Source organism: Tenrec ecaudatus, chromosome 11 (assembly GCF_050624435.1).
Source record: "Tenrec ecaudatus isolate mTenEca1 chromosome 11, mTenEca1.hap1, whole genome shotgun sequence".
NCBI classification, from domain to species: domain Eukaryota; kingdom Metazoa; phylum Chordata; class Mammalia; order Afrosoricida; family Tenrecidae; genus Tenrec; species Tenrec ecaudatus.
In genome coordinates, this window is record NC_134540.1 from 46,555,122 (window position 1) to 46,578,420 (window position 23,299).

Below are 23,299 nucleotides of genomic sequence, written 5' to 3' on the forward strand. Positions count from 1 at the left end.
TCAAGAATACCTCTCTCAATGGAGTGGGAGAAATGTAAATTATAATAGAATCAATATTCTATCATTGAAAATATATTGTGTTTGGTTGTCTGATGTAATATGCACACCAGCCTCACTGAATAGCTCTGGGGGTTGCTATGGCAACAAGTCAAAATAGTTTAATAATAGCTCTCCCTCAGAGCTGGAAATTGACCAAATGATGAGAGCTAAAAATACAAGCATTTTTGACGTAAATGCGAAAGTACCAAACGCATTCTCATTTCGTTCACCACATATTCGTCAGTACAGTGATGTCACACTGGTACATTAGAGCTGTCAAAAAAGATAGATGTGGTCCCTCGTGATGGAGTCCACATTCTAGGGGATAGTAAATACAGAAAGCCAACAAATCAATTCACTAGATGACTTCAGCGGATGAGGATTCTGCAAGAAATAAAACATGCACCATGATACTAAAAAAACACAGAAGAGTTGCTCTACGTTAGAATACGGAGAACCCAGTCACAGCTTATAGAATTGTTGTCTTTAAGTTTATAGATTTATTGTTGTTGTTAAGCCACCATGGACTCGGACCTGATCCTATGCACAATGGAAAGAAACACTGCCCAGTCCTGTACCATTCCCATAACTGGAAGAGGCTCAGACCATGCTGATCCATAGGATTTTCATTGGCGGATTTCTGGAAGTAGTAGTTTGCCAGACCTTTGTCCCTGGGCCATCTTTGTCTAGAAGCCCGCTGAGGCCTGTTTGGCATCATAGTAACTAACACTCAAGCCTACAGAGAGAGATGGGTAGATGGCAGCTGCACTTGTGAACTGCCTAGAAACGGAACTTGGTGTCACACAGGGAAGGCAAGAATTCGATCACTGGACCACCACTGCCCCACATGCAGATGCCACTCACACTCACTCACTGCCATTCTGACTCAGAGAAACCCTCCTGAACAAGGGTGAACTGCCCCTGTGGGTTTCCGAGACTGTAACTCTTTATGGGAGTAGAATGCCTTATCTTTCTCCCATGGAGCAACCGGTGGTTTCAAACTACTGACTTGTGGATCATCGCCAATGTGTAACCACTGCACCAGCAGGGCTCCGTACACACGGATTTAGTAGAACAGAAACAGAATGAAAATTTACAGTGATTATTAAATAGGAAAAGAAACACACAATTACTGATTGGAGTATTACTTTGTTGGCTGGCAGAGGATAGCGTTCTACAGGAAAGTAACGGTTATGTGTATTTTTTAAATGATTGTTGATATCCATGATGAAAATTATAATGGTAAAACTTCAATCACATGCTTGACAGAAGCAATGATTCAAAAATATTCTCTGGTAGTCCTTTTGAGGCTTTCACAGACACAAACACTGAACTATGTACATCTTAAAGAGGTCATAATGAACCTGAACTCAGTTGAAGAAAGGAGCCCTCGTGGCCTGGTGTGCTGTACATTTTGCTGCTAAGCGCAAAGTCAGTGGTTCGAACACACCGGTTGCTTCTTGAGAGAAAGATGTAGATGTGGCTGCCTGCTCCTGTAACGATTTTAAAAGTTTCAGAAACCCAAAGAGGCAATTCTCCTCGATGGCATAGGGTCACTTTGAGTCAGCATCAACTTGCTGGCAGTCTGTTAAAGAACCAGATGGGAAACTATGTTTTGAGTAACTACTGCAGCTAGTGAGCTAGACTTCAGCTGAGAGGGGGAGAAGCGCACACATCGCAGCATTACAAAGTATTCCTGGCAGAGAAATGCGGGCTGTTGGTACAGGAAGACACATCTGTCCTCCTCCAGCTTCGGGATGAAGAAGGAAAATGCATCCCTTCACCAGCCCAAGGTTGATTGCCACAAGTCAGAGATGTCAGACATGTATCCACCCGCTATCCTTTCTTAACCCTATTCTGACACCAACCATTCCTCTCAGCACTGTTTTTCTGCCGGGTTTGACAATGCACTGCGATGGCCACACAGAACCGACAGACAGTATATACAAGTATGGGGGTTCATCGGGGAAGCTAACGGGTTCCCACACACAAGCCAGAATCAGAACACGTTGACCCTAGAGTCAAAGGTGCACAGCAGGGCCTCTTCTCAGCCAGCAGCCCAATTTCCCTCAGCCTCTCAGTTTCCCAGTCCCTTGGCCTCTGCCTCCATGGGCCAGGAAGCCTGCCTGCCTGACGCTCTGCCTGTCTCCTGGTCTCAGGGGTGCCGCCCTTTGCTCTGGCTCATGGTCTCTGTGCCCAGCCTCGGCTGCCTTTGCCATTCAGAGAGAGAACCTACAAATGCCCCCTGGGTAGCTATTCCTTTCTTGCTGGCCCCAGGAGTCTCTGTTCCAGATTCAGAGATGGCTCTTCTACAGAGAGGAATGGAGGAACTGACAAATCCTTGACTTAGAGTCCCTCTACACCTAATGCTCCCACCATTGATTTGATGTGTTATAGACACATTGAAGGAGCCCTAGTGGTGTAGAGGGTTATGTGTTGGGCTGCTAACTGCCAGGTTAGCAGTTTGAAACCATCAGATGCTCTGTGGAGAAAGATGATGCTTTCTGTTCCTATAAAGATTTATAGCGTCCAAAACACACAGGGCCAGTTACAATGAGTTGTAATTGACTTCATGGCAGTGACTGAGTGGTAGACAAATGGACAGAAGAGCCATATTTAAGGAAACTCACTAAGTATATAACTTAGCTTTAAGATATTTCCAGTTTTCATCATTAGCCTATAATTCTGATGTCCTTTTTTCCTCCTCAACAAGTGACTTTTATTGTTTGAGATAAACCGTGCCAAGCCATTTTATATCAAGCCACTTCTCAGCACTCTTTACTTACCATTTTGGAAATTGTCACCTTTCTTGTTGGGATAAGCCTTTGGTACATCGTCTTAGACTCCATTTAGTCAAGACGCGATGGAAGTGGCCTTGCCTTCACTATACGGAGTAGGAGGTTACCATGCTCCCCTGGTTCTTCTTGGGGTGGGAGTCCAACTGAAGGTTTGGTGGGAGGCCTAGCACATGTACTGCAATGACACTTGCGCCAGGGGCTACTGCAAGTGAAAACATGAACCACCTTCGCCACAACCCCCAGCCCCACGGGACCCTCATGTCTCAGTCAATGCTCAATTGCTAATTGATGCCATACTACTTGCAAAATGGCTCACCCTCTGCCTATCTTCTCCTCGGTCACCTTACTCTGTGGGAAATCTTTACCTAACGGTGCCTTCCAAAGGCTGTGACCCAGGTAGTCCAGGAAGTGGCCCCTGGCCCATTATAACAAGCTCAGGTCCCAAAGTAACTTTCTACACTTGTATCAGAAGCTACCTCTTCTCACTGGGGTTTCAAGCCGGCAGGATGTGAGTCTTGAGGGTGCTGGCAATCATTCTGGCTACCATGTGATCAAGTCTAGCTGGTTATGACAGACACTGCTACTTAAAATTTAGTATTTTCCCTTTGATGTACTATAAAAATCCTCTTAATTTTAACCGTATTCATCGTGGGCCAGAATAGACTACTCCCAGCCATTCTTGCAAGTATATGACCACAAGGCATAAATCCAACCTATATTATGTGCATAACTCCCCTGCCCTCCTTCCAGATGGCTGGAATAGGATGTATGTGGATTATGTGGGCCAGAGTAACCCTCCTAAGAATAGTGGAACAGGAAGACAAAAAACTGGATCTTAACTGCTATGCTATATTTTTGGTACTTCCAACAATACTTGACCCTTGATTTAAAAAATGTTTGCACTAATGTAGGTTCTGTGAACTTTACAGATGCAGGAACATAGATATAAAAGATGTCTACAATCATTCTGAATATTACAAATACTCTCCTGAGAATTACATTATATTGAGCATTTGCTAAAAGATAAGCTAATTAATTGGAAAACGGAGACAAGGCTGCTTTCCTGTCAACAAAGGAATGACTGTCAATAAAGCATTACTAACTGTGGAAGGAAGTAAACCCGGAATCAAGATGGCAGGAGGCCTGCTTGGTTTTACTACCAACTTTATTTGCAACTAACCACATACAAATCACACATCTATAAAATAAAATAATTGTTAACACCCATTTTCTAATTCATCAACATGTTATGAAGTCAAAATTCTTCCCAAGAAAGCCACACTGTAAAGGAACACATTACTACTATTTAGCTTCAGGCTTTAGCTCCAAGGTTGAGGACAACAAATAAGAGACTTGTTTCCTTATAACCTGGCTGCAATGCCTTAACTGTATAGATGGATAATCTGGTTGAGATGAGCATTGCCTGGTAGTTCAACCTCACAAACAAAAAGCTATCAGCAAGCAATTAGTGGTGAAGGAAAAGTTGGCCAGGAAAAAACAGGTGGTACTGAGAAATAGCTCTCAGTGCTTAAAACATCCCTGGTAACAAGTGGAATAAAATTTCGTTTTCGGCCACGGAAGCATGGTTCACTCTGAAGGTTCACATATGGTGAGCACAAGCAACTCACGTCACTAAAAAGAAAGCTACACAGGAATGTCCTGCAGACACTTCACATGGACAATAAAATGGCCGCCAAAAAAGTGACTGCTATTTTGTAAAGCTCCGTTCTCTCTCCCACTCTCTATTTCCACCCTGTGACACTCCAATCAAAAACTAGGTTTCCCACATGGGCCACACGTCTCTGCATTCTGCTAGTGTGAAAGAAATGAGAGCTTTGTGTCACGAGAGAACAAACCTGGAAGAGGGAAGCTCTTCCTAACTGGATAAAAGCGTTATTAGACCATAAGCATACGGCCAATTAGCATGTAAATTTATTGTGACACTACACGTATTGACAACGCATCAGAAGGAGCGCGCCTGTAGTTTCTTGTAGCTAACAAAGACAGTCTGGGGCAATGTAGCCTTTTATTCCCGGGCTTTCCCTTACATTTGATGACAAAACAGAGACCAAAAACAAGACAGGAGTATAGTGCACAGAGAAATACAGAACAATTACAGATGCCAGATTGTGTAAGACTAACTGCTTAGGGAAATATTTTAGAGGAAATATATCACGCATTTTGGATCTTTTAACTTTTTATAATCTGGCATAAAAATACACTAAACCCGGTCAAGAACAAGAACAGTGACTTACAGATAACTTCAAGGCTGCACGAAACAATTCTTTACAAAGGTTAAAGATATAAAGTTCTTTGCTGGCACTTAATTTCAGAGCTGATAAACACAAAAACTAATGATCTCAATAAAATACTGTTTTTAGCTTATTAATATTTATAAAACATACATTGCCTCCCAAATAGTAAAGAATAAATCATTTCTTGCTGAAGAGTCCTCTATGCTGGACACCAAAACTACACAGCCAAAATACTTTAGGAATCATATAAATTTTTTAAGACAAGGCAATGGATGAAATTTTACACAACCATATGTTCAGTGGAAAAAAAAGCATTATCTCTCTGATTTACTTAAGGATGTATCAGATATTAAAAGAAAAACTACTGCCATCAAGTGGATAGGGTTTCCTAAGCTGTAAAATCTTTATAGTTTATACATCATCAAAAATATGAACCTAAGATATTTTTCAGGTTTCAGAAAAGTTTTTTAAATATTAGGTGACATTACTAGAATATAATTCTTTCTAATGGAAAATTGGTACATTTCAGCAAGTAAATATTTTATATTCCAAAATTAATCTAAAATGTTTCAAATAATCCTACATTTATTTATAGTTTACGGTTAATCTGCACATTTAAGACACATTGTATTCTTTTTTCTCTGCAGAAAGGGAGAGAATCATACTAAAACTTAGCAAGCTATTGAACTTAGAATGGATTTTGTAAATGAACAGTGCAAAAACCACCAGTTTACATTTTTTTGACCTCGACAAGATTTTTGTGAAGGAAAATACTTCAGCAATTCCCACTGAGTTTTCTGGTTTTGAAGAGGGTTCCTTATTGGGCTCTGAACCAGAGGTTAAATCCACCATCCTGCTAGAGGAAGATGAAGCTGTCACTGTAAAGATTTACAGTCTTGGAAACCCAAGAGCACTTGCATTGTACTTTGTCCTATCTGAGTTAGAATCCACTTGATGGCAGTTAAGGGGAGTATAAAAATGATATTTCAAAAGTTACACTTCTTGTGGGACTAAAATGAACACAAAAATTAATAGAAAGCTAAATTAGGAAAGGGAAAAGTAAACATACTACCCAATTAAATCAACTCAAGCTTTTGGTACAGTAAATTACTAAATAGGTTGATTTCCTGGAGTGCTACGATGATTATATCAATATTTCAACCAGTGCCTTTTCAAAACTAAACTGCAGCTAATCATCTTTCTCCTCAGGAAAGGGAAAACCTATTTTGGAAAAATACTTTTCACAGCAGAAACACTTCGATGTGTCCACTTCTACACAGAGCCCTGTGCTTTCTAGGGAGGCCCTAGCCTTAACCAGATATCATCATCAGATAAAGAACTTGAACTTCCTGACTCAGAGTCCAGCTCGCTGATTCCACCTATCTCCCATTCAATATTGGAATGGGTCCGGATCTCCTCTACCTCGGTGATGAAACTCTGACCGGGTTCAAGGCAAGAAGGAAAAACTCGAGCAGAGGCGCAGAAAAAATTGGAGTCGAACTGCAAGAGGCCTAACTTGGCACCTATGTTAGTCCAGCGGTCTTCTGTGACATCATACTCATACACGGTCAGCTGGTTCTTTCTCCACTGTGGGGTGTGCGTGGTCAGCAGCAGCAGCTTCTGGCCATGGTTGATAATTCGGTAGTTGTTAGTCTCTGACACCACGGGAACATTTCTAATCTGCCTCCATTCTCCTCTGAATGGGTTGTACACCTTCACCACTGGAATGTCACAGACACAATAGATCTCCTCGTTGAAGACACAGGCATCCTGAAAGTCACTCCGTTTAAGAGAAATACATTTCAGCCACATATTATGGCTAGGATCGTAGCAAAACATGCGCTTACTGTTGACAGCATACAGGTAGTTCTGAATTACTAATAAGTCAAAGGATATAAAGGAACGGGGCAGCGGATCCACAAGTGCCCACTGGTTCCTCTGAACGCTGTAGCATTCCACTTCCTTTAATTTGTCACCAGTAACAGGGTCTCGCCCACCCAAAATGTAAATGTAGCCATCGAGGTAAGCCATATCCATGCCCACACGACACAGCAAGCGGTCTGCAAGTTCCTGCCAGCTGTTCTGGGCTGGCTTGTATACCCAGAGATCTTTCCTGGGCTGGGCAGCTAGATAGATGTCATGGTCAGGAGAGATACAGACAGCTGAGGAGGTGATGGTCTTGGTGTGAGCCAGGCTGGTCAAAGGGGATGGCACAGTGTAAATATCCCCTGAGTAGGGGTCACAGCACACAAAAGGATCTCTGGGGTGTCCAAAGAGAATCACCATCTCCTTGGCACACATCCCTATCCTCTGGGATGGATCATCTGCTGAGAATACAGCAGAGCTGGTGCTGCTGTTTGGCGTGGGCACCAGCGTCTTGTACATCATGTCACCATAGCGCATCTGCAGGGCCCCCTCAATAACGTCCAGGCAGTGCTTCTTCACAAGGGGCTTGGTCAGCAGCCCCTCCAGGTAGTCTCGATCCGAATCGGTGAAGTGTGTCCAGCGGACGCACTTGAAGACTTCTGCAGCACTGGGACCCCTCTCTTTGGGCGCAGCTTCCAGCCACTGCAAGCCCACCTGACACACAGTCTGTTCGCTGTCTACGTCCAGACTGTCCAAGCGCAACACAGCCAGCAGCTGCTCCAGGGTCAGATCTGCCAGACTCTCCTCCCTAACTGAATCCATCTGGCTGAGCTGCTTGAAGTTGTGCGCGATGAAGGACTCAGCCTCAGACTGCAGCTGGTAATGGCCGAAGACGTCCGCAAACTTGAAGATGGCAGTGCAGTTGGTCAGGTCAAGGCGCCGGGCTAGGAAGGAGGCGCAGGCTTCCCGCACGTACTCGAGCTGCAGCATGTCGGAGGCAGCATAGAGGCGCTGCACATTGGCTTCGCTCAGCAACACACGACCGGTGTAGCAGTAGTCAACCAGCACCTCGAAGGACTCCGCGTCCACATCATGCATCGTCACGCTCGCCTGCTGGCTCTCGTACATGCCGCCCGTGAACATGCTCTTGAAGTAGGGGCACGCAGCAGCCAAGATGTTGCGGTTGCAATGGAAAAGGCGACCCGTGCCAGGCCCGCTACCGGGTGTCACCACCTCAATGGTCACATCGCAGAGCAGCCGCGCGTCGTAGAAGGACTTGAGCTGTGTCATCACGGTTGCAGAATGAAACAAATCTCTCAGCTCCTCTGGGCCCGTGAAGAAAGCCGATACGGTGGGCTTGTGGATCTTCTTGGGCTGTTTCCCCCCACGGGGGCTAGCGGCAGGGCTAGAGCTCGGGGTTTCCTCCAGTGCCTGCATGGTGCAGATGGCGGCCGCCGAGGGCGAGAACGACTGCAGCTGCCCGGCTCGGGCGCCTCCGCACCCACTGCCCACTAAGGCTAAAATCTCGGTGGCCCCAACTAGCCCGAGGCCCTAGTCGCAATTAATTGATTTAAGAGAATACCGCAATAAGCATCCGTTTATCGCTTAATCAGCGTTCGCCTCACCTTTCTCCGCCTCAGCACACCCTCCCAGAATCTGCTGGCTAGAGCTGTGGAAGGCTCTACTGCTGCGCAGGCAACGCCCTTAGGCGCCCGGGGAACTACCACTCCCAGGGTGCCCCTCGCGCCCTAGGCATGTTGGGCCCCTTCAGACCCCTGGGAAGAGCCAGATGAACAGGAACTGCTTTGTATGTTGGGAATAGAAGTTTGAATAATATCGCGATGTTTCTAGAGTGGTCCGTGGTCATTCCTTTTATAGAAATATTCTTGCGACTCTGTGACACCGGTTCTTGCCCTGGCCTTGGCATTCCGTTATACGTGTTCTTGCCGTGGGTGTCTGGAGCCCTGGTGGCTTAGTGGGTATGCGTTGGGAAGCTAACCGCAAGGTCAGCTGTTCAGAACCGCCAGCCCCTCCGAGGGTGATGGGGCGGCTTTGTACGCTCACAGAGTTAGCCTCGAAAACGCACAGGGTTATTATGCCCTAACCTATAGAGTCCCTTTGAGGCAGAATCCACTCGATGTCAGAGAATTTTGTAGTTTACCAGGGGTGTGATGATGACCCCCCAGCTCCAGAATTTAAAACAAAGACAAAGTGCATTATTCTGGGGATATGGGTCATACATATGTGTGGGTATGAAAATATTTTTAAAGGCACAAAGGACAGAATTTATGTTTACCTGATATCTTCTCAGATTCTCAATTTGATCCAAGTATGAAAACACAAAATAAAACAGAAAACCATTCCTCAACTAGAAATAGAAGAAACACAAGGGAATTTGTTGTGCTTAGCAAAGTATCTCAGAACTGAAAATGTGACAGTATTTGAGAACAGGGTCTTTGTGACTGCAATAAGTTAATGCTCTTGAGATCCAATCGTGGATATAACAGGTGCGCTAGAAGAGAGGATAGATGGTCAGTGTGAATAGACATGGGTACTTATTGGAGCCATGTTGCCACAAGTAAGCAAAACCCACGGGGACCATACTAAATGCAAATACATACAAGTTAGCTACTAAATAAATTACTCTTCTTAATTTATCCTTTTGGAAACATTGGTGCCATCTATCCTTTGAAATTAGGGTATTTGAAATTATTTGGGTTCTCTAAGCTTTCAGGATATGTACACATGGTATTTAAGGGGTCTTGGTGGTCCAGTGGTTTCACCTTGGGCTGTCAACTGTAGGATCAACAGCTCAACTACCAGCTGCTCCGCAGGAGAAAGAGGAGGCTCTCTACTTCTGCGAAGAGTTACCATCTCAGAAACCTACAGGCTTCTCCCCTATGCTATAGGGTCACTATGAACAGGAACTGACTCGATACCAGTGAGTTTTTAACTAGATATATAAAAGATTATAATGGTCATTTAACATCCTACAAGGAGTGGGCTCTACACAGTTAGTAGAAACAATGAATTAAGAAGTTGGGATTTGTGGGTCCCAGTTCCCCTTTTATTTGCAACTAACCATGTACAAATCACTTATCTGCTTCCTAATTCACAAATATGCCATGAAACCAAAACTCTTCCCAAAAAAGCTTCATTACAAATATCACTATTATTTAGTTTCTGTGTTAACTCAGAGGTTGAGAATGAAAAATAGGAAGACTTCTCTTTTTTACAAATTGCTTGTATACCTTAATTCTGCAGATGGACAATCTAATTGATAAAAGCATTGCTGATACTTCCAATTTATGAAACAAAAAGTTATCAACTAGAAGTTACTGATATAGAAAGAATCCACCACCACCCCCTGAAAAAATAATGATGGCATTATTAAGAAATAGCTTTCTATGTTAAGAGCAGTACTTATAGCATAACTGACATGGAACAAAATTTAGAGCCATGCTATGTAATTTCAGCTGAATTTCATTACAAAGACATGGATAGAAGAGCCATATGAAGTAATTTCACTTCATCATACTAAGATGTTTGTTTTTATCTTTTTCTCTCTGCCCCTCTCTTTTTTTCATCCTATGATGTTACATTAAAAAATGCAATTTCCCTGTACTCTGCCATGGTAAAAGAAAACGTAGCATTCTGTCAATAGAAAATAAAAATATTCCCCTCCACCCAGAATAATTTATTTCAAAGGATGGCATTGAATCTGCAGCTCTGGAAGAGAGACATATCTGATAGGAGCACATGGGAGCAGATGAAGTGGGAGGAGAAGAGAGTGGAGCACATCCTGGCCCACCAGGCCTTGAGGACGACATGGCCAGCACCACTATGAGACATGACACCCCTCCTGAACTATAACCCTATAGGGGACAACACTGGAGACAGTATGGGAATTACACCCGATCTGATCCTGACACATTGAGACAAAACACTAAACGGGTACAACAGAACAGCAAGGGAATGGAGCGGCGACGGCCCCAGGGAATGCTGAAGGTGGACTTTGGGGCCAGGGCATGGTGCCCCAATAGACTGGACTGGAAAACACTCCTAAAGGCCAACAAGCAATCCTTGAACTAACTACAAGCTTTTCTTTCTTGTGTTTTATTTTGGTTTTTTTTGTCATTGTTTGTTGTTGTTTTGTTGTATGTTACTATCTCCACAGGTCTGTCTAAATAAAATAAGATGGATGAACAATCTGGAGGAGAAAACAAAGGGACCAACAGTTTCAGAGAGACATGGGAGAGGGGGAAGTGGGGGGAAAGGCAGTGGTGTTAACAAACCCAAGGACAAGGGAACAACAAGTGATCCAATTGGCGATGAGGAGGGTGTGGGAGGCCTGGTAGGGCGTGATCAAGGGTAATATAACCAAGAGGAATTGCTGAAACCCTGGTGGGGACTGAGCATGATAGTGGGACAGGAGGAAAGTCAAGGGAAATAGAGGAAAGAGCTGGGAGGCAAAGGACATTTATAGAGGTCTAGATAAAGACATGTATGTATGCAAATAACTTTATATATAAGGATGGGGAAATAGATCTATGTGCCTATATTTATAGGATTAGCATTAAGGTAGCAGAAGGACATTGGGTCTCCACTCAAGTACTCCCTCAATGCAAGAATACTTTCTTCTATTAAACTGGCATTCTATGATGCTCACCTTCCCAACACAACTGCTGAAGACAAAGCGGGTGAATAAGAAAATGTGGTGAAGAAAGCTGATGGTGCCTGGCTATCAAAAGATATAGCATCTGGGGTCTTAAAGGCTTGAAGGTAAACAAACGGCCATCTAGTTCAGAAGCAACATGGAAGAAGCATACCATCCTATGTGATCACGAGGTGCCGAAGGGATAAGTTATCAGACATCAAAGAACAAAAAAATAATAACATTGTGTGCTCGCCTCCATGATATGATCACTGAAGACAAATGGGTGCATAAGCAAATGTGGCGAAGAAAGCTGATGTTGCCCGGCTTTCAAAAGATATAGTGTCTGGGGTCTTAAAGGCTTGAAGGTAAACAAGCAGCCATCTATCTCAGAAGCAACAAAGCCCACATGGAAGAAGCACACCAGCCTGTGCGATCATGAGGTGTCAAAGGATTCAGGTATAAGGCATCATCAGAACAAAAAATCTTACCATAGTGAATGAGAGGGGTAGTACAGAAGGAGACCCAAAGCCCATTTGTAGGCCACTGGACATCCCCCTACAGAAGGGTCTCGGGGAGGAGACAAGCCAGTCAGGGTACGATGTAGCAACAATGAAAAATACAACTTTCCTCTAGTTCCTAAATGCTGCCCCACCCCATGATCCCAATTCTACGCTGCAAGTCTGTCCAGACCAGAAAATGTACACTGGTACAGATAGGAACTGGAAGCACAGGGAATCCAGGGCAGATGATTCTTCAGGACCAGTGGTGTGAATGGCTATAACAGGAGGGTAGAGGTAGGGTGGGTTAGAAAGGAGGAACCGATTACAAGGATCTACATGTGACCTCCTCCCTGGGGGACGGACAACAGAAAAGTGGGTGAAGGGAGACGTCAGACAGGGAAAGATATGACAAAATAATAATTTATAAATTACCAAGGGATCATGAGGGAGGGAGGAGTGGGGAGTTAGGGGAAAAAATGAGGAGCTAATGCCAGAGACTTGAAGTGTAGAGTAAATGTTTTGAGAATGATGAGGGCAATGAATGTACAAATGGCTTTACACAATTGATCTATGTATGGATTGTGATAAGAGTTGTATGTGCCCCGAATAAAACGATGAGAAAAAAAAGAAACATCTGCTCTGAAAAAAGAAAATAAAAATAGAAGGATTAGCATGATATCGGAGGGGCGAAAGATTCAGGAAGATCATTCTACAGGACTAGATCAATGAATACACGAAGTATCTGGCTATTTACCAGACGTGTGTCAGGCCAAAAGTCAGTTCTCCGCAACAGAGCTCCCTCCTCTGTACTCTGGCAATGTTGCAGCACAGAAATGAAAAACCTCGGCATGTGGGTCAGAGACAAAGCTTTAATGTCCACAGACGAGTGTTAGCTATTGCTTAAGCCACTCTGACTCAGAGTGGTCGAGCTAGGGTGGGGTGGGTTTATACTCATAGAGAAACAAGGGGGTTTGCACAAGGGTGTCTACAATGATTTAAACAAAGATTTGGGCAGGAACTTCTTGTAAAGCAAGGTGTTTTTGATAGGTTGATTTCAACAAGCCTGCACACCCCCCACGTCTTTTTAGTGAATCCTAAAACATCATATAGTGAAAATTATAGCTGGTCTTCTTGTTCTCGGGGTTTGTAAGACTTCTGAATAAGCAACTTTACAGAATCAATTCAATTTTGCATGAGCTTGGTAATACAATTCAACTGGCCTGGTCCAAACATGAGCTGTAGCAGGATTACAAGGTGGGCCTTGGTATCCCGGTTACTAGTGAGGTCAGCCGCGGGTTTCAACGAAACAAGGGCTGGTACCAGCTGTACTTAGTTACACTTTCTATTGCTGGCCCGAGTTACCCTACACCTTTTGTAATACTATTAGTAACTACTCCAGACTGGTTGGCACTGGGATTCGGGGTGACCCATCCTTCCAAGTTTTTGTAAGAACTAGGTCTCCAGGGAGACACAAGGGGTACCGTTTCTCTCCCCCTGGGTTCTGGGTAAGCCCGTATTGAGGGAATGTCTCTTGGCATTGGACTACTCAGTATGACATATACTGCTGTGTTAAGGTGCGTCGGCATCTCCAGCCAGCTCTGTTACAAGGAAACACAGCCCATATAGAACTCCATTGGGGCGATTTTGAGATGTAACAGAGCTACCAGCAGTGCATTTTCCCAGTTTACCTGAGTGTCTTGTGACAATTTTCTGAGGGTTAATTTTCAGTGCTGATTAATATTCTCTGCCCTAAGGATTGTGGTCTCCAAGCACTGTGGAGATCTCTCTATGTTATTCCTAAGTGCCAAACTACTGCTTAGAGTCTGTGGAAGGAGGTTAGGAGACAGTAAACAACCCCAGCTAGGAAAAAATTTACCACCATATCCGTGCTCAACCAGGGTTCCAGACCTTTAACAGCAATCTCTTGCTGCCGGGCCATCCGGCGGGGCTGCTTCAGTCCAGTTACCAGAAACAGACTCACCAAGGATCCACACTCCTCTCCTCGTGGGTCTTCCCCAGACGACAGAGCGCCACCCCATGGCAGTTCGTTGAGGCCTATTTCTATTAAGACATTCCTTTGTCGGGTGACCCAAAATGCCAACACCCATGGCACTTTGTACCTTGTGCAGGGGTCTCTGGAACCTGAGAGGCAGTAGATTCGCTATGGCAGCCAGTACCTATGCATGCCTAGGTTGCTTTTAATCAGCTTGAAATCAATTAGGGGGAAAGGGTTTAGCAGGTTCAGGTAGCAACACATGGAAGCCGGAATTGCATAGGAGTAGGAAGGCAAACACTGGCTTGAGAATACAGGGAGCATAAGTTAAATCAGGCCTAAAAGAATACACTGCTTCTAAGGTTCCCTCAAAGGTTTGGTTAGGATGGATGGAGACTTCCACTCTGGTGTTGACAAGGAAAGTGACAGGGTACCCCTGTACAGATGCAGTGACCAGTGGCTCCCAGAGGCTGTGAACAAGAGAGCCCAAGCCCGTTGGTCTGAGTCTTCAGCTTCAAGGGTCAAATTTAGTTGAAGAGGGCTTACCTTTTGGCCAGTGTGGATACTCCATAATCTCCAGAAAATCTTCTAGAAAAGTTAGATAAAAGACAGTCTAAGAGATTAAGCTTAGATGAGGCCTGGCCCAAGGAAGAAACTAAATAAGGAGGAAACTAAATAAGAATAAGGAGATAAAAATTAATTTTGTGTGGCGAGTGGTTCACTGAAAGTTCCTTGTAAGAGAAGGTTGTAAATGCAGGAAAGGAGATTTAAGCCTCTTGCCAATGGGGCCCACTCTTCCAGCGCTGTACTGGCAAAGCCAATAGTTAGGACTACAAGAACAGGCTGCAGATACCAAAGGGGAAAGGCAGTAATGCATAACAAAGGAAGAAATGTCCGAGAAAAATTTAACCCTTATAAAACAAATCCCAAACAGTTTACCCAAATGGCACAACTGATATGTGATCAGGTCCTCCAATAGGGGCAGGCAAGTCAAACAACCAATTAAGAGTTGACCAGTAAACAGACCAAGAAAACCAGATGATTCGTGCCTGCATTGCGGGTAGAACAAATTGAAACCGAGGACTAGGGAAAGGAGACCTGACACATCTCCCATGGCACCCCTCCTTCTCGAGGCCAAATAAACAGAAACCAGGTCATTACCACCCAAGTCCGGTACAAGCGAATTAAAACCGAGGACTAGTGAGAGGAGACGTGGAACTTCTCCCGCGGCGCTTCTCCTTCTCACAATCTTGCCTGACCAAGAAACTGAAAGTCGACTCACCAGGCTGTCTGAAGTCAGGCTTGTCTCTCCTGATGGGGAAGCGGCGTCTTCTCCGTCCAGAGCTGTCAAAAGCTAGTGAGGGGAAACGTGGAACAATTCGTGTGTCGCCTCTCCTTCTCACAGTCTAGATTCGCTCTGTAGCGGGGGGTCTCACGGTCTTCCAAAGGCAATAGACAAACAATTTAAACAAAGGTTTGGGTAGGAACTTGCAAATCAGGTTGTTTTGAATAGGTTAATTTCAACAGGGCTCTCCACCGAGATGAAAAAAAATCCTGTCAGAAAATAAGTCAAAGATGGATTCGCATGGGATTGGAAGAAAAGTTTCAGGTACATCATTTTAACTGGGAATACAAAAATGAATAGACCGTATGTATTGTGGCTATTTACCATGTATAGGTATCAGACCAACAGTATGTATAAACAAGATTTCAAAAAATAAACACATTTTCCTGTAACTAAAATTGCCAGTTCCCAGGGAAATATTTCACTACTGGCCCCAAATACCATTTAAGTTCTTTGTCAACTTTTAATACAGAAATACCTTTAAAATGATCATCAAGAACATTTACAGTGAATCACAAAACTGACAATAACTCAATGTTATACACAGTGTAGTTTTAAAGTTCTTTGCTGGCACTTGAGTGTATAGTTGAAAGATATAACATCTACTATTTTGATAAAATCCTGTTTTTACTTTATACATATTTTCAAAGCCCCATATTACCCCCAACAAATTGATATAGAACAAATCACTTTCTGCTCCAGCCTTCTCAGATGAGCACTTAGGCTATACAGCCAAGATATTGTAGAAAAGCAAAGTTTCTAAGTCCACACATGAGCAATTGATACAAATGTACATAATCATGTGTTAGCCTGGGTAGACTAGGGAAAGGAATTGATAGACACTCATGTGTATAAGAAAGACCTTTATATAAAGTGTAATTATACATTAAGAAAACATCCCAGCCCAGTCCAGATCAAGTCCATAAGTCCAATATTAGCCCACATGTCCAATACCAATCTATAAAATCCTCTTCAGATTCACAAAACCCATGCAACGATGCTGAATGCAGGAAGATCACAGGCCAGAGGGTGGGAAGTCTTGTGGAGCCAGTGGCTTTGTAAGCATCTCAGTGCTGACAAGGGTTTCCACCTGGCTTCTCCAGCTCGCAGGGCTCTATAGTAGTTCCATGTGTCTTATCAGCTGCAATGTCTCCCAGGGAGTGAAAAGAGAGTGAGGTTCCCTCCAAGCCCAAGGAGGAATGTGGGAGTTCCCAGAATCCTCAGGAAAAGCCCAGGCCCACACAGAGGCCTCATTGGATATGACCTGATTGGCAGACTAGACTCCACCTTTTCACTCTTAATCCTCTCAAATTGACAAATGGTTCTATAACTACCACATCATCTCTGTCTAATTTTTTTAAGGGATTGTTCTGATTCAATAAACATGTATCGGGTATATATATGAACTTGGGTTTTGAAAAGCTCTTGATTGGTGACATTCTTTTAAGGCTATGAAGTTGTGTGCTATGAAGAACTGGGCCTGTCTGCAAACTTGAGGATGGCTTGGTCAGGTCAAGGCGACGGGCTGGGAAGGAGGCAGCACAGAGGCGCTGCACGAAGCTTCCCTCCTCAGCACACGCCAGTGCGCGTAGTCAGCCAGCAGCCCCGAGGGCTCCGTGGACTGTCTGCTGGCTCTTGCACGAGCCGCCCACGAACATGCTGTGGAAGGAAAGGGGCGACCAGGGCCCCAACCTCAAGGCAGGTCATGGCAACCGCGTGTCCAGAGGGGCTTGAGCTGCGCCAGCCGGCTGCAGAAAGGTCGACAGCGTGGGGTGTCTCTTGACGTCGGGGCTGGCGAGGCGACGTCGGAAGCGCGGGGCTTCCTCACGTGACTGCACGGAGCGCTTGGCGGCGCAGTGAGGCGAGGCCTGCTGCCATCTGACGCCCCCCTCACGCAACGCGGGAGCTGAGGAGGATCTCGGTAGCCCTCCCTCCGTAGGCCAGAGACCCAGGCCCCGGTCGCGACTGCCTCACTCCACACATCCACTTACGGCTTCACGGGGTCAACCTCACCTGTCTCCACCTGAGCACATCCGCCAGGGATTTGCGGGTTAGAGCTGAGGCAGCCGCCCCAGCGAACTACCACTCCCAGGATGCCCCGCGCGCCCCGGCCTGCCCCGCTCCCCGCTCCCTCCCCGCCCCTCCCCCCGCGCCCCCCGGCCTGCCCCGCTCCCCGCCCCTGCTCTCAGGCTCCAGGGTAGAGATGAACGGGAAGGAACCGCTTTGTCTATGTGGGTGTGTGGGTGTGACGTCATTGGATGCTGTAGAGTCAGATCCAAATCAGAGCATTTAAGCAATATCGCGACGTTTCTAGACCGCTCAGAGTATTAGTTACTGGCATTAGTAGTAATTCTCCCAATTCGATTGTAATGGAATCCAGATTAGAAGCACCACTTTCGTACAGGTATGAATAGTCCCTGATTACAACATGTTTTAGTTCCAGTACCAAGAACTCACCACCGTCTTGTCTGTTTTGTTTTTTTTACATCTTATCATTATGTTCTACTTAGGATGCTGCAGTGTGTTTCTGATGTTTTATTCTCAGATGTTAATGTTATGCTTTATAAAGGTTTAGAGAAAAAATTGTTCCTGAGATGTTCGACTCCCAACATAACGATGGAGTCATGGAACAGACCCTTTATAAATCGAGGTCTGCCTGTATTCATGAAGAGCTTCACTATTCTCTCAGATGCTTGCTTTTGCCAAGTGGAGATAATAAAATGGATATTAGATTTCAATGGGCTTTTCAGAAATACATGAGAAAATGCTCAGGAAATACCTGATGGCTATTAGAATAACAAAATGCTTACACAGTGCTGAAATATAAAGGGTCGGTAAACTTTTGCATTTCTTTTAGCATTTAGGAAAAATACACCACTGGCCTTTCTAGTAGATTCTGACTCATAGAGACAGGGTAAAGCTGTCCAATAAGGTTTATACTCTCTTAATTCAACATAAATAAACGAAACGTGTATTGGGTCAAGTGTTCACAGTAGTTTAGGTTCTCCTTTAACTATTTTTATATAAAAATTGTTCTGTGCCATTGGATAAAATCTAATGTGTCAGAATTGTCATGTCCATTCTGGTTCCATCATCAGGCTTTCTTGTTTGAGGGTATCTGCTCATTGTTTGGTCTCATGTGTTCATTGCTTGAGTGAGCACATTACTCGTGGGTGGTACTGTACTTTGTAAGCCAATCTAGTACTTGGCAGGACAGTGACCCCCAGAGATAGCTCCAATTCCACGGGCAAAGGTTATTTTAGTTTGATAGTCTCAGGTATTTAAGGCTGAATTTTTTATGGAAGCAGACCGCCAACAACCCTTTCCTGTCACTGAACTTTCAATTAATAGCCAAGTGCTTAACCACTGCACCACCAGGCCTCTTCTGAAAAATAAGACATCCACACATCTTGTAGGGAAATAAGAGCTATGTTTCTGCAGAGATCCCCTGCAGTCTTAAACTTGCTTTTCTGGAGAATTTCTGAAGGATAGAATAATATTTTAAGTATTAAGCAATTTCTGTATGCCTATTCAATTGGGATCATAAAGAGGACCACAGGTGAGGTAAATCCACATAGAAAGTAAAAAAAAAAAACAAGAAATAAACAGGACCACAGGTGTAGATAGTCTCAAATATACAAATCATGATTATAACTAGATACTTTGATAGTCTTACAAAAATTGGTATTTAATGTGTTTTTTGTTTGTTTGGTTTGGGTGAGGGTCTATAGTATTTTCATTAAGCTTTATGTGAACAGTTACTTGTGATGTAGTGAATTACATGATAGGGTCTTGCTAGCTATAAACTTTGTTATTCCCCGGTGACTGGGTTTTTGGTTGTTTTGTTAGATGCTGTTGAGTCAGTTCTGATTCACGGCAACCCTGTCTGTGTGCAACAGAACAAAGCATTGCCCAGGCCTATGCCATTCTTAGAGGTGTTCTGTCGGAGTGCATTGTTGCAACTGCTCTCTCAATCTATCCCCTTAAGAGTCTTCCTCTTTTTTTTTAATTAATTAATTTATTTATTTATTTTAACAATTTATTGGGGCTCATACAATTATTTTCACAGTTCATACATATACATACATCAATTGTATAAAGCACATCTGTACAGTCTTTGCCCTAATCATTTTTTTCTCTTTTCTTCTTTTACAATTTATTAGGGAAGAGTCTTCCTCTTTTTTACCAAACGTCTGTCAAACTTTTATGATGGCCTTTCAGGGACTGGTCCAAAGTATATATGACAAAGTATTGCCATCGTTACTTCTAAGGAGTATTCTGTCTGTACTTCTTCCGAGACAGATTTATTTGTTTTTCTGGCAGTTAATGAGATAACCAATATTTTTCACCACCATCATTTGAATGCAACAATTCTTCTGTAGTCTTCCTTCTCCAACTTTCACATGCATGGGAGGCAATGGAAAGTGCTCTGATTTCAACAAGCAGCCATCTAAGCAAGGAGTCAACTAAGCCCACATAGAAGAAGCACACCAGCTTGTGTGATCCAAAGATGACAATAATACAATTTAAATATGATGAAAGGAAAAGTATCAGAGTTAAAATTGGGAACATCCAATTTGCGGAAGACTGTGGAGGACAGTGAGAATGCAAATCCCATCTGCAGAGTATCTAGTCAGATTAAGCCGGATCCCCAATAGCCAAAGGCAAAGATCTGGAACAGTCTTACTATCAAACATAGATCATTATAATCCTGATTATGCTGGATCAAACTTGACACTTGGTCAGTTGACCTCCCTCTAGACCCAACCTGAATTTTTTCTGGGTCCAAGTATCTCTTGCTGTTCTATGGCACAAACTTCTTCCCTGGCTTTTTAAATATGATGGTGGTCCTTTTTCTTACTCACTGTTTGCCTTTTTATCTTTATGTTACTATTGTTTTATCCTTGACTTCATTTCACTTTTCTTCTATATTGTTTCTGTTGGGTTTACCAGTTTGTGAAGCACAGAAGGGGTGGCTGCGCAGAGATAATAACTGATGCGTGGATTTGTAGGGGATGGAGTTGGGGGTGGGGTGAGATGGGGCGGGGGAGGGGATTTCAGTAGTAAACAATGAAGGTGGAGGGAGCATGCGAGCTAGAGCTGAAGGTGATTACACAACTCTTTTTAAAGGGGATTTAATCATGCGGGGGAGGGAAATGTTCCAAAATTGATTGTGGTAATTATTGTACAATTGTTATTGATGTGATTGAACTATTAAATTGTCTAATATGTGGATTAAGTACCACTAAAACTGTTAAAATAAATAAATTCAATGATTTCAGTGACTTAGGTGCACCTGCATTCTGAAAGTGACAACCATGCTCTTTAAACACAGTAAAATAAATAAATACATGAAGATAGTAAATTAAAAAAAACCACTTTGCAAAGGTCTGTGTGGCAGATTTTGCCAAAGGCAATACATCATTTAATTTCTTGACTGCCGTGTCCTTGAGCATTGTTCGTGTATTCAAGGAAGACAAAATCTTGGACAACGTCAACCTTTTTACCCTCTATCCTAATCTTGTCTACTCTTCCTAGTGGTGAAGATTCTCTTTTCTTTACATTCAAGTGTAATCCATAGTGAAGGGGCCACCATCTTTGATATTCATCTGCAAGTGCTTCACGTCCACCTGGCTTTCAGCAGTAAGGTTGTGTCATCTGTACATTACAGCTTGTTCATACACCTGCCTCTCATCCAGTGCCCTGTCTTTCTTCATGGGGTCCCATTTCTTGTATTATTTGCACACCATATAGATTGACTACGTGTGGGGAAAGGATACAACCTTGACCCCACCTTTCCTGATTTAAAACCATGTAGTAGGTTCTTGTTTCATTCTAATGACTCTCGTTTGGTCCGCGTACAGGTTCTACGGGAGCACATGAAGTGTTCTGCAATTCCCATTCTTCTCGATGTCATCCACAGTTGGTTCTGATCCACACACTCTAATACCTTTGCATAGTCAAAGGTATTCCACAAAACACAACTAACCATCCTTCTGATATCCTCTGCTTTTAATTAAGATCCATTTGATGTCCTCAGTGATATCCTTGTGCCGTGTCCTCAACATCCTTTTCTGAATCCAGGTTGAATTTCTGGGGTTATCTAGAGAAACAAAACTAGTGACACCCACATACATATAAAAAACATCTTAATGTCAAGAAGTAATTTTAATTGCTTCTTGACTTGTGGACTAAGATCAAGTGAAGAAGTAAAGTTGTATCAAGAAGGGGTCATAGCTCAGTTCAACTCAAGTTCATCAGTCCAGTGCTGGCCAATGCCCTCTCAGACTCATGGAGCCGCAGCTGCAGGCTGCGGCCACAGAAAGGGTGGAGGAGATCACAGGCCAGTGGGCACAGACTCCTGTGGATACAAGGTTGGCGAGGACGTGGCTGGGCACGGACAGGTCAGAGGTTATCTTCCACGGTAAGTGGCCCACAAGCAGCCACCCTGCCCCTATAGGCAGACAGAGTCTCAGTAAAGGACGAGAGGAGCGAGACGTTCTCGTGTCTCTCTCATGAAAAGGCCACCCTCCAAGGAGACATCATCAGGCTGCAGGCTGACTGACAGGTAGGACTCCGCCCCAACAGTTTCACACTGCTGCGAATTGACATAAAATCCAACTGCCACGCTGTTGATGTACTGGTGCACTCGCTTCTCATTCTCTCCCGTCGAATGTCACTCGGATGTGATATGGATGGCATTGTTTGCATTATTAATCGTTTCTGCATTAGTTTGTGCCACCTTTCTTTGGAATGGGCAGACGCAGCTCTTCCCACAGGCTGGTGGTGGAGTGATGTACGAGCTGGGCTGCTGACTGCAATATTAGCAGTTAGAAATCGCTAGCTGCTCCATGGCAGAAAAATGAAGCTTTTGACAAAGATTTGAAACCGTGGAAACTCGCAGGGGCAGTTCTACTCTGTTCCATAGGCCACTGCGAGGCAGGATCCACTTGACCACAGTGTGTTTGGGGATTTCTTTTTTGCATGGCTTAGATGAGTAAATGCTTCCAGTGTTCACCAGCTGTTTAAAACATTTCCATTGGTGTTCAGTCCATTCCTGGAGCCTTGTTTTTGGCTCACGCATTCGGTGCCGCTGGAACCTCTTTCAGTCCCATGGTTGGTCATCAGCTACCTCTTGAAATGGCTGAAAAAGAGAAAGTGGCTCCAGACATTGGACCGACAAGTGGCTGTGACAGTGTGCTGAAAGAACAATTGTGAAGGTGGCACAGGGCTGAGCACTATTTAGTTGGGTTGTACAAAAGGTTGCCCCAAGTTGGAAGGGACTGGATGGCAGGTGACAACACCCTATCTCTCAAGAATCTTCTTTAGAACAATTACTAAATATAGTATAGCATGTTGTATTATACTGGGTGTCTTATTTACCTATGGCTGCTGTAATAGAAATATTACAAATGGATAGCTTTAACATGTAGGAATTTCTTCTCTTACAGTTTAGGAGCTAGAGGTCTGGATTTAGGGTGCCAGCTCCAGGGGCAGGCTTCTTCCATCAGCTCTAGAAGGAGATTCCTGTCTCCTTCCCATCTCTGTGGGCCTGTGGGCCTCAGCATTAGTCTTCCCCCAAGTCTAGGGGTCCCAGTGCAGAGACCCTGTCTTCAAGTACATACTTTGCTCCCAGTCTTTCTTGGTGGTAGTTTTCTTCTGCTCACCTGTCTCTCCTTTTATCTACCACAGGATAAAATACGATGCAGGTCACACCCTCCAGTAAAGTCCCTCTCAGTGGACTGGTTCTCATAGCTTATTGCATCAAAAGAACAAACTCACTGCTACTAAGTCTATTCTGACTCACGGAGACCCTATACTACAGGGTAGCGCTGCCTCTTCGGGT

At 44.0% G+C, this 23,299-nt stretch overlaps 1 protein-coding gene across 1 annotated transcript; it reads right to left on the reverse strand.

The window, feature by feature from the left end:
* Positions 1 to 3,974: 3,974 nt before the first annotated feature.
* LOC142461254 (kelch repeat and BTB domain-containing protein 6-like) lies at positions 3,975 to 8,411 on the reverse strand. Its single transcript, XM_075563011.1, has one exon. The coding sequence runs from the start codon at positions 8,393 to 8,395 to the stop codon at positions 6,386 to 6,388; it is 2,010 nt and encodes a 669-aa protein (XP_075419126.1). The 5' UTR covers positions 8,396 to 8,411; the 3' UTR covers positions 3,975 to 6,385.
* Positions 8,412 to 23,299: the final 14,888 nt, after the last annotated feature.

What these genes read in the sequence shown, in the direction of transcription:
- LOC142461254 (XM_075563011.1), bottom strand. Translation starts at nt 8,395, where the DNA reads ATGCAGGCACTGGAGGAAACCCCGAGCTCTAGCCCTGCCGCTAGCCCC.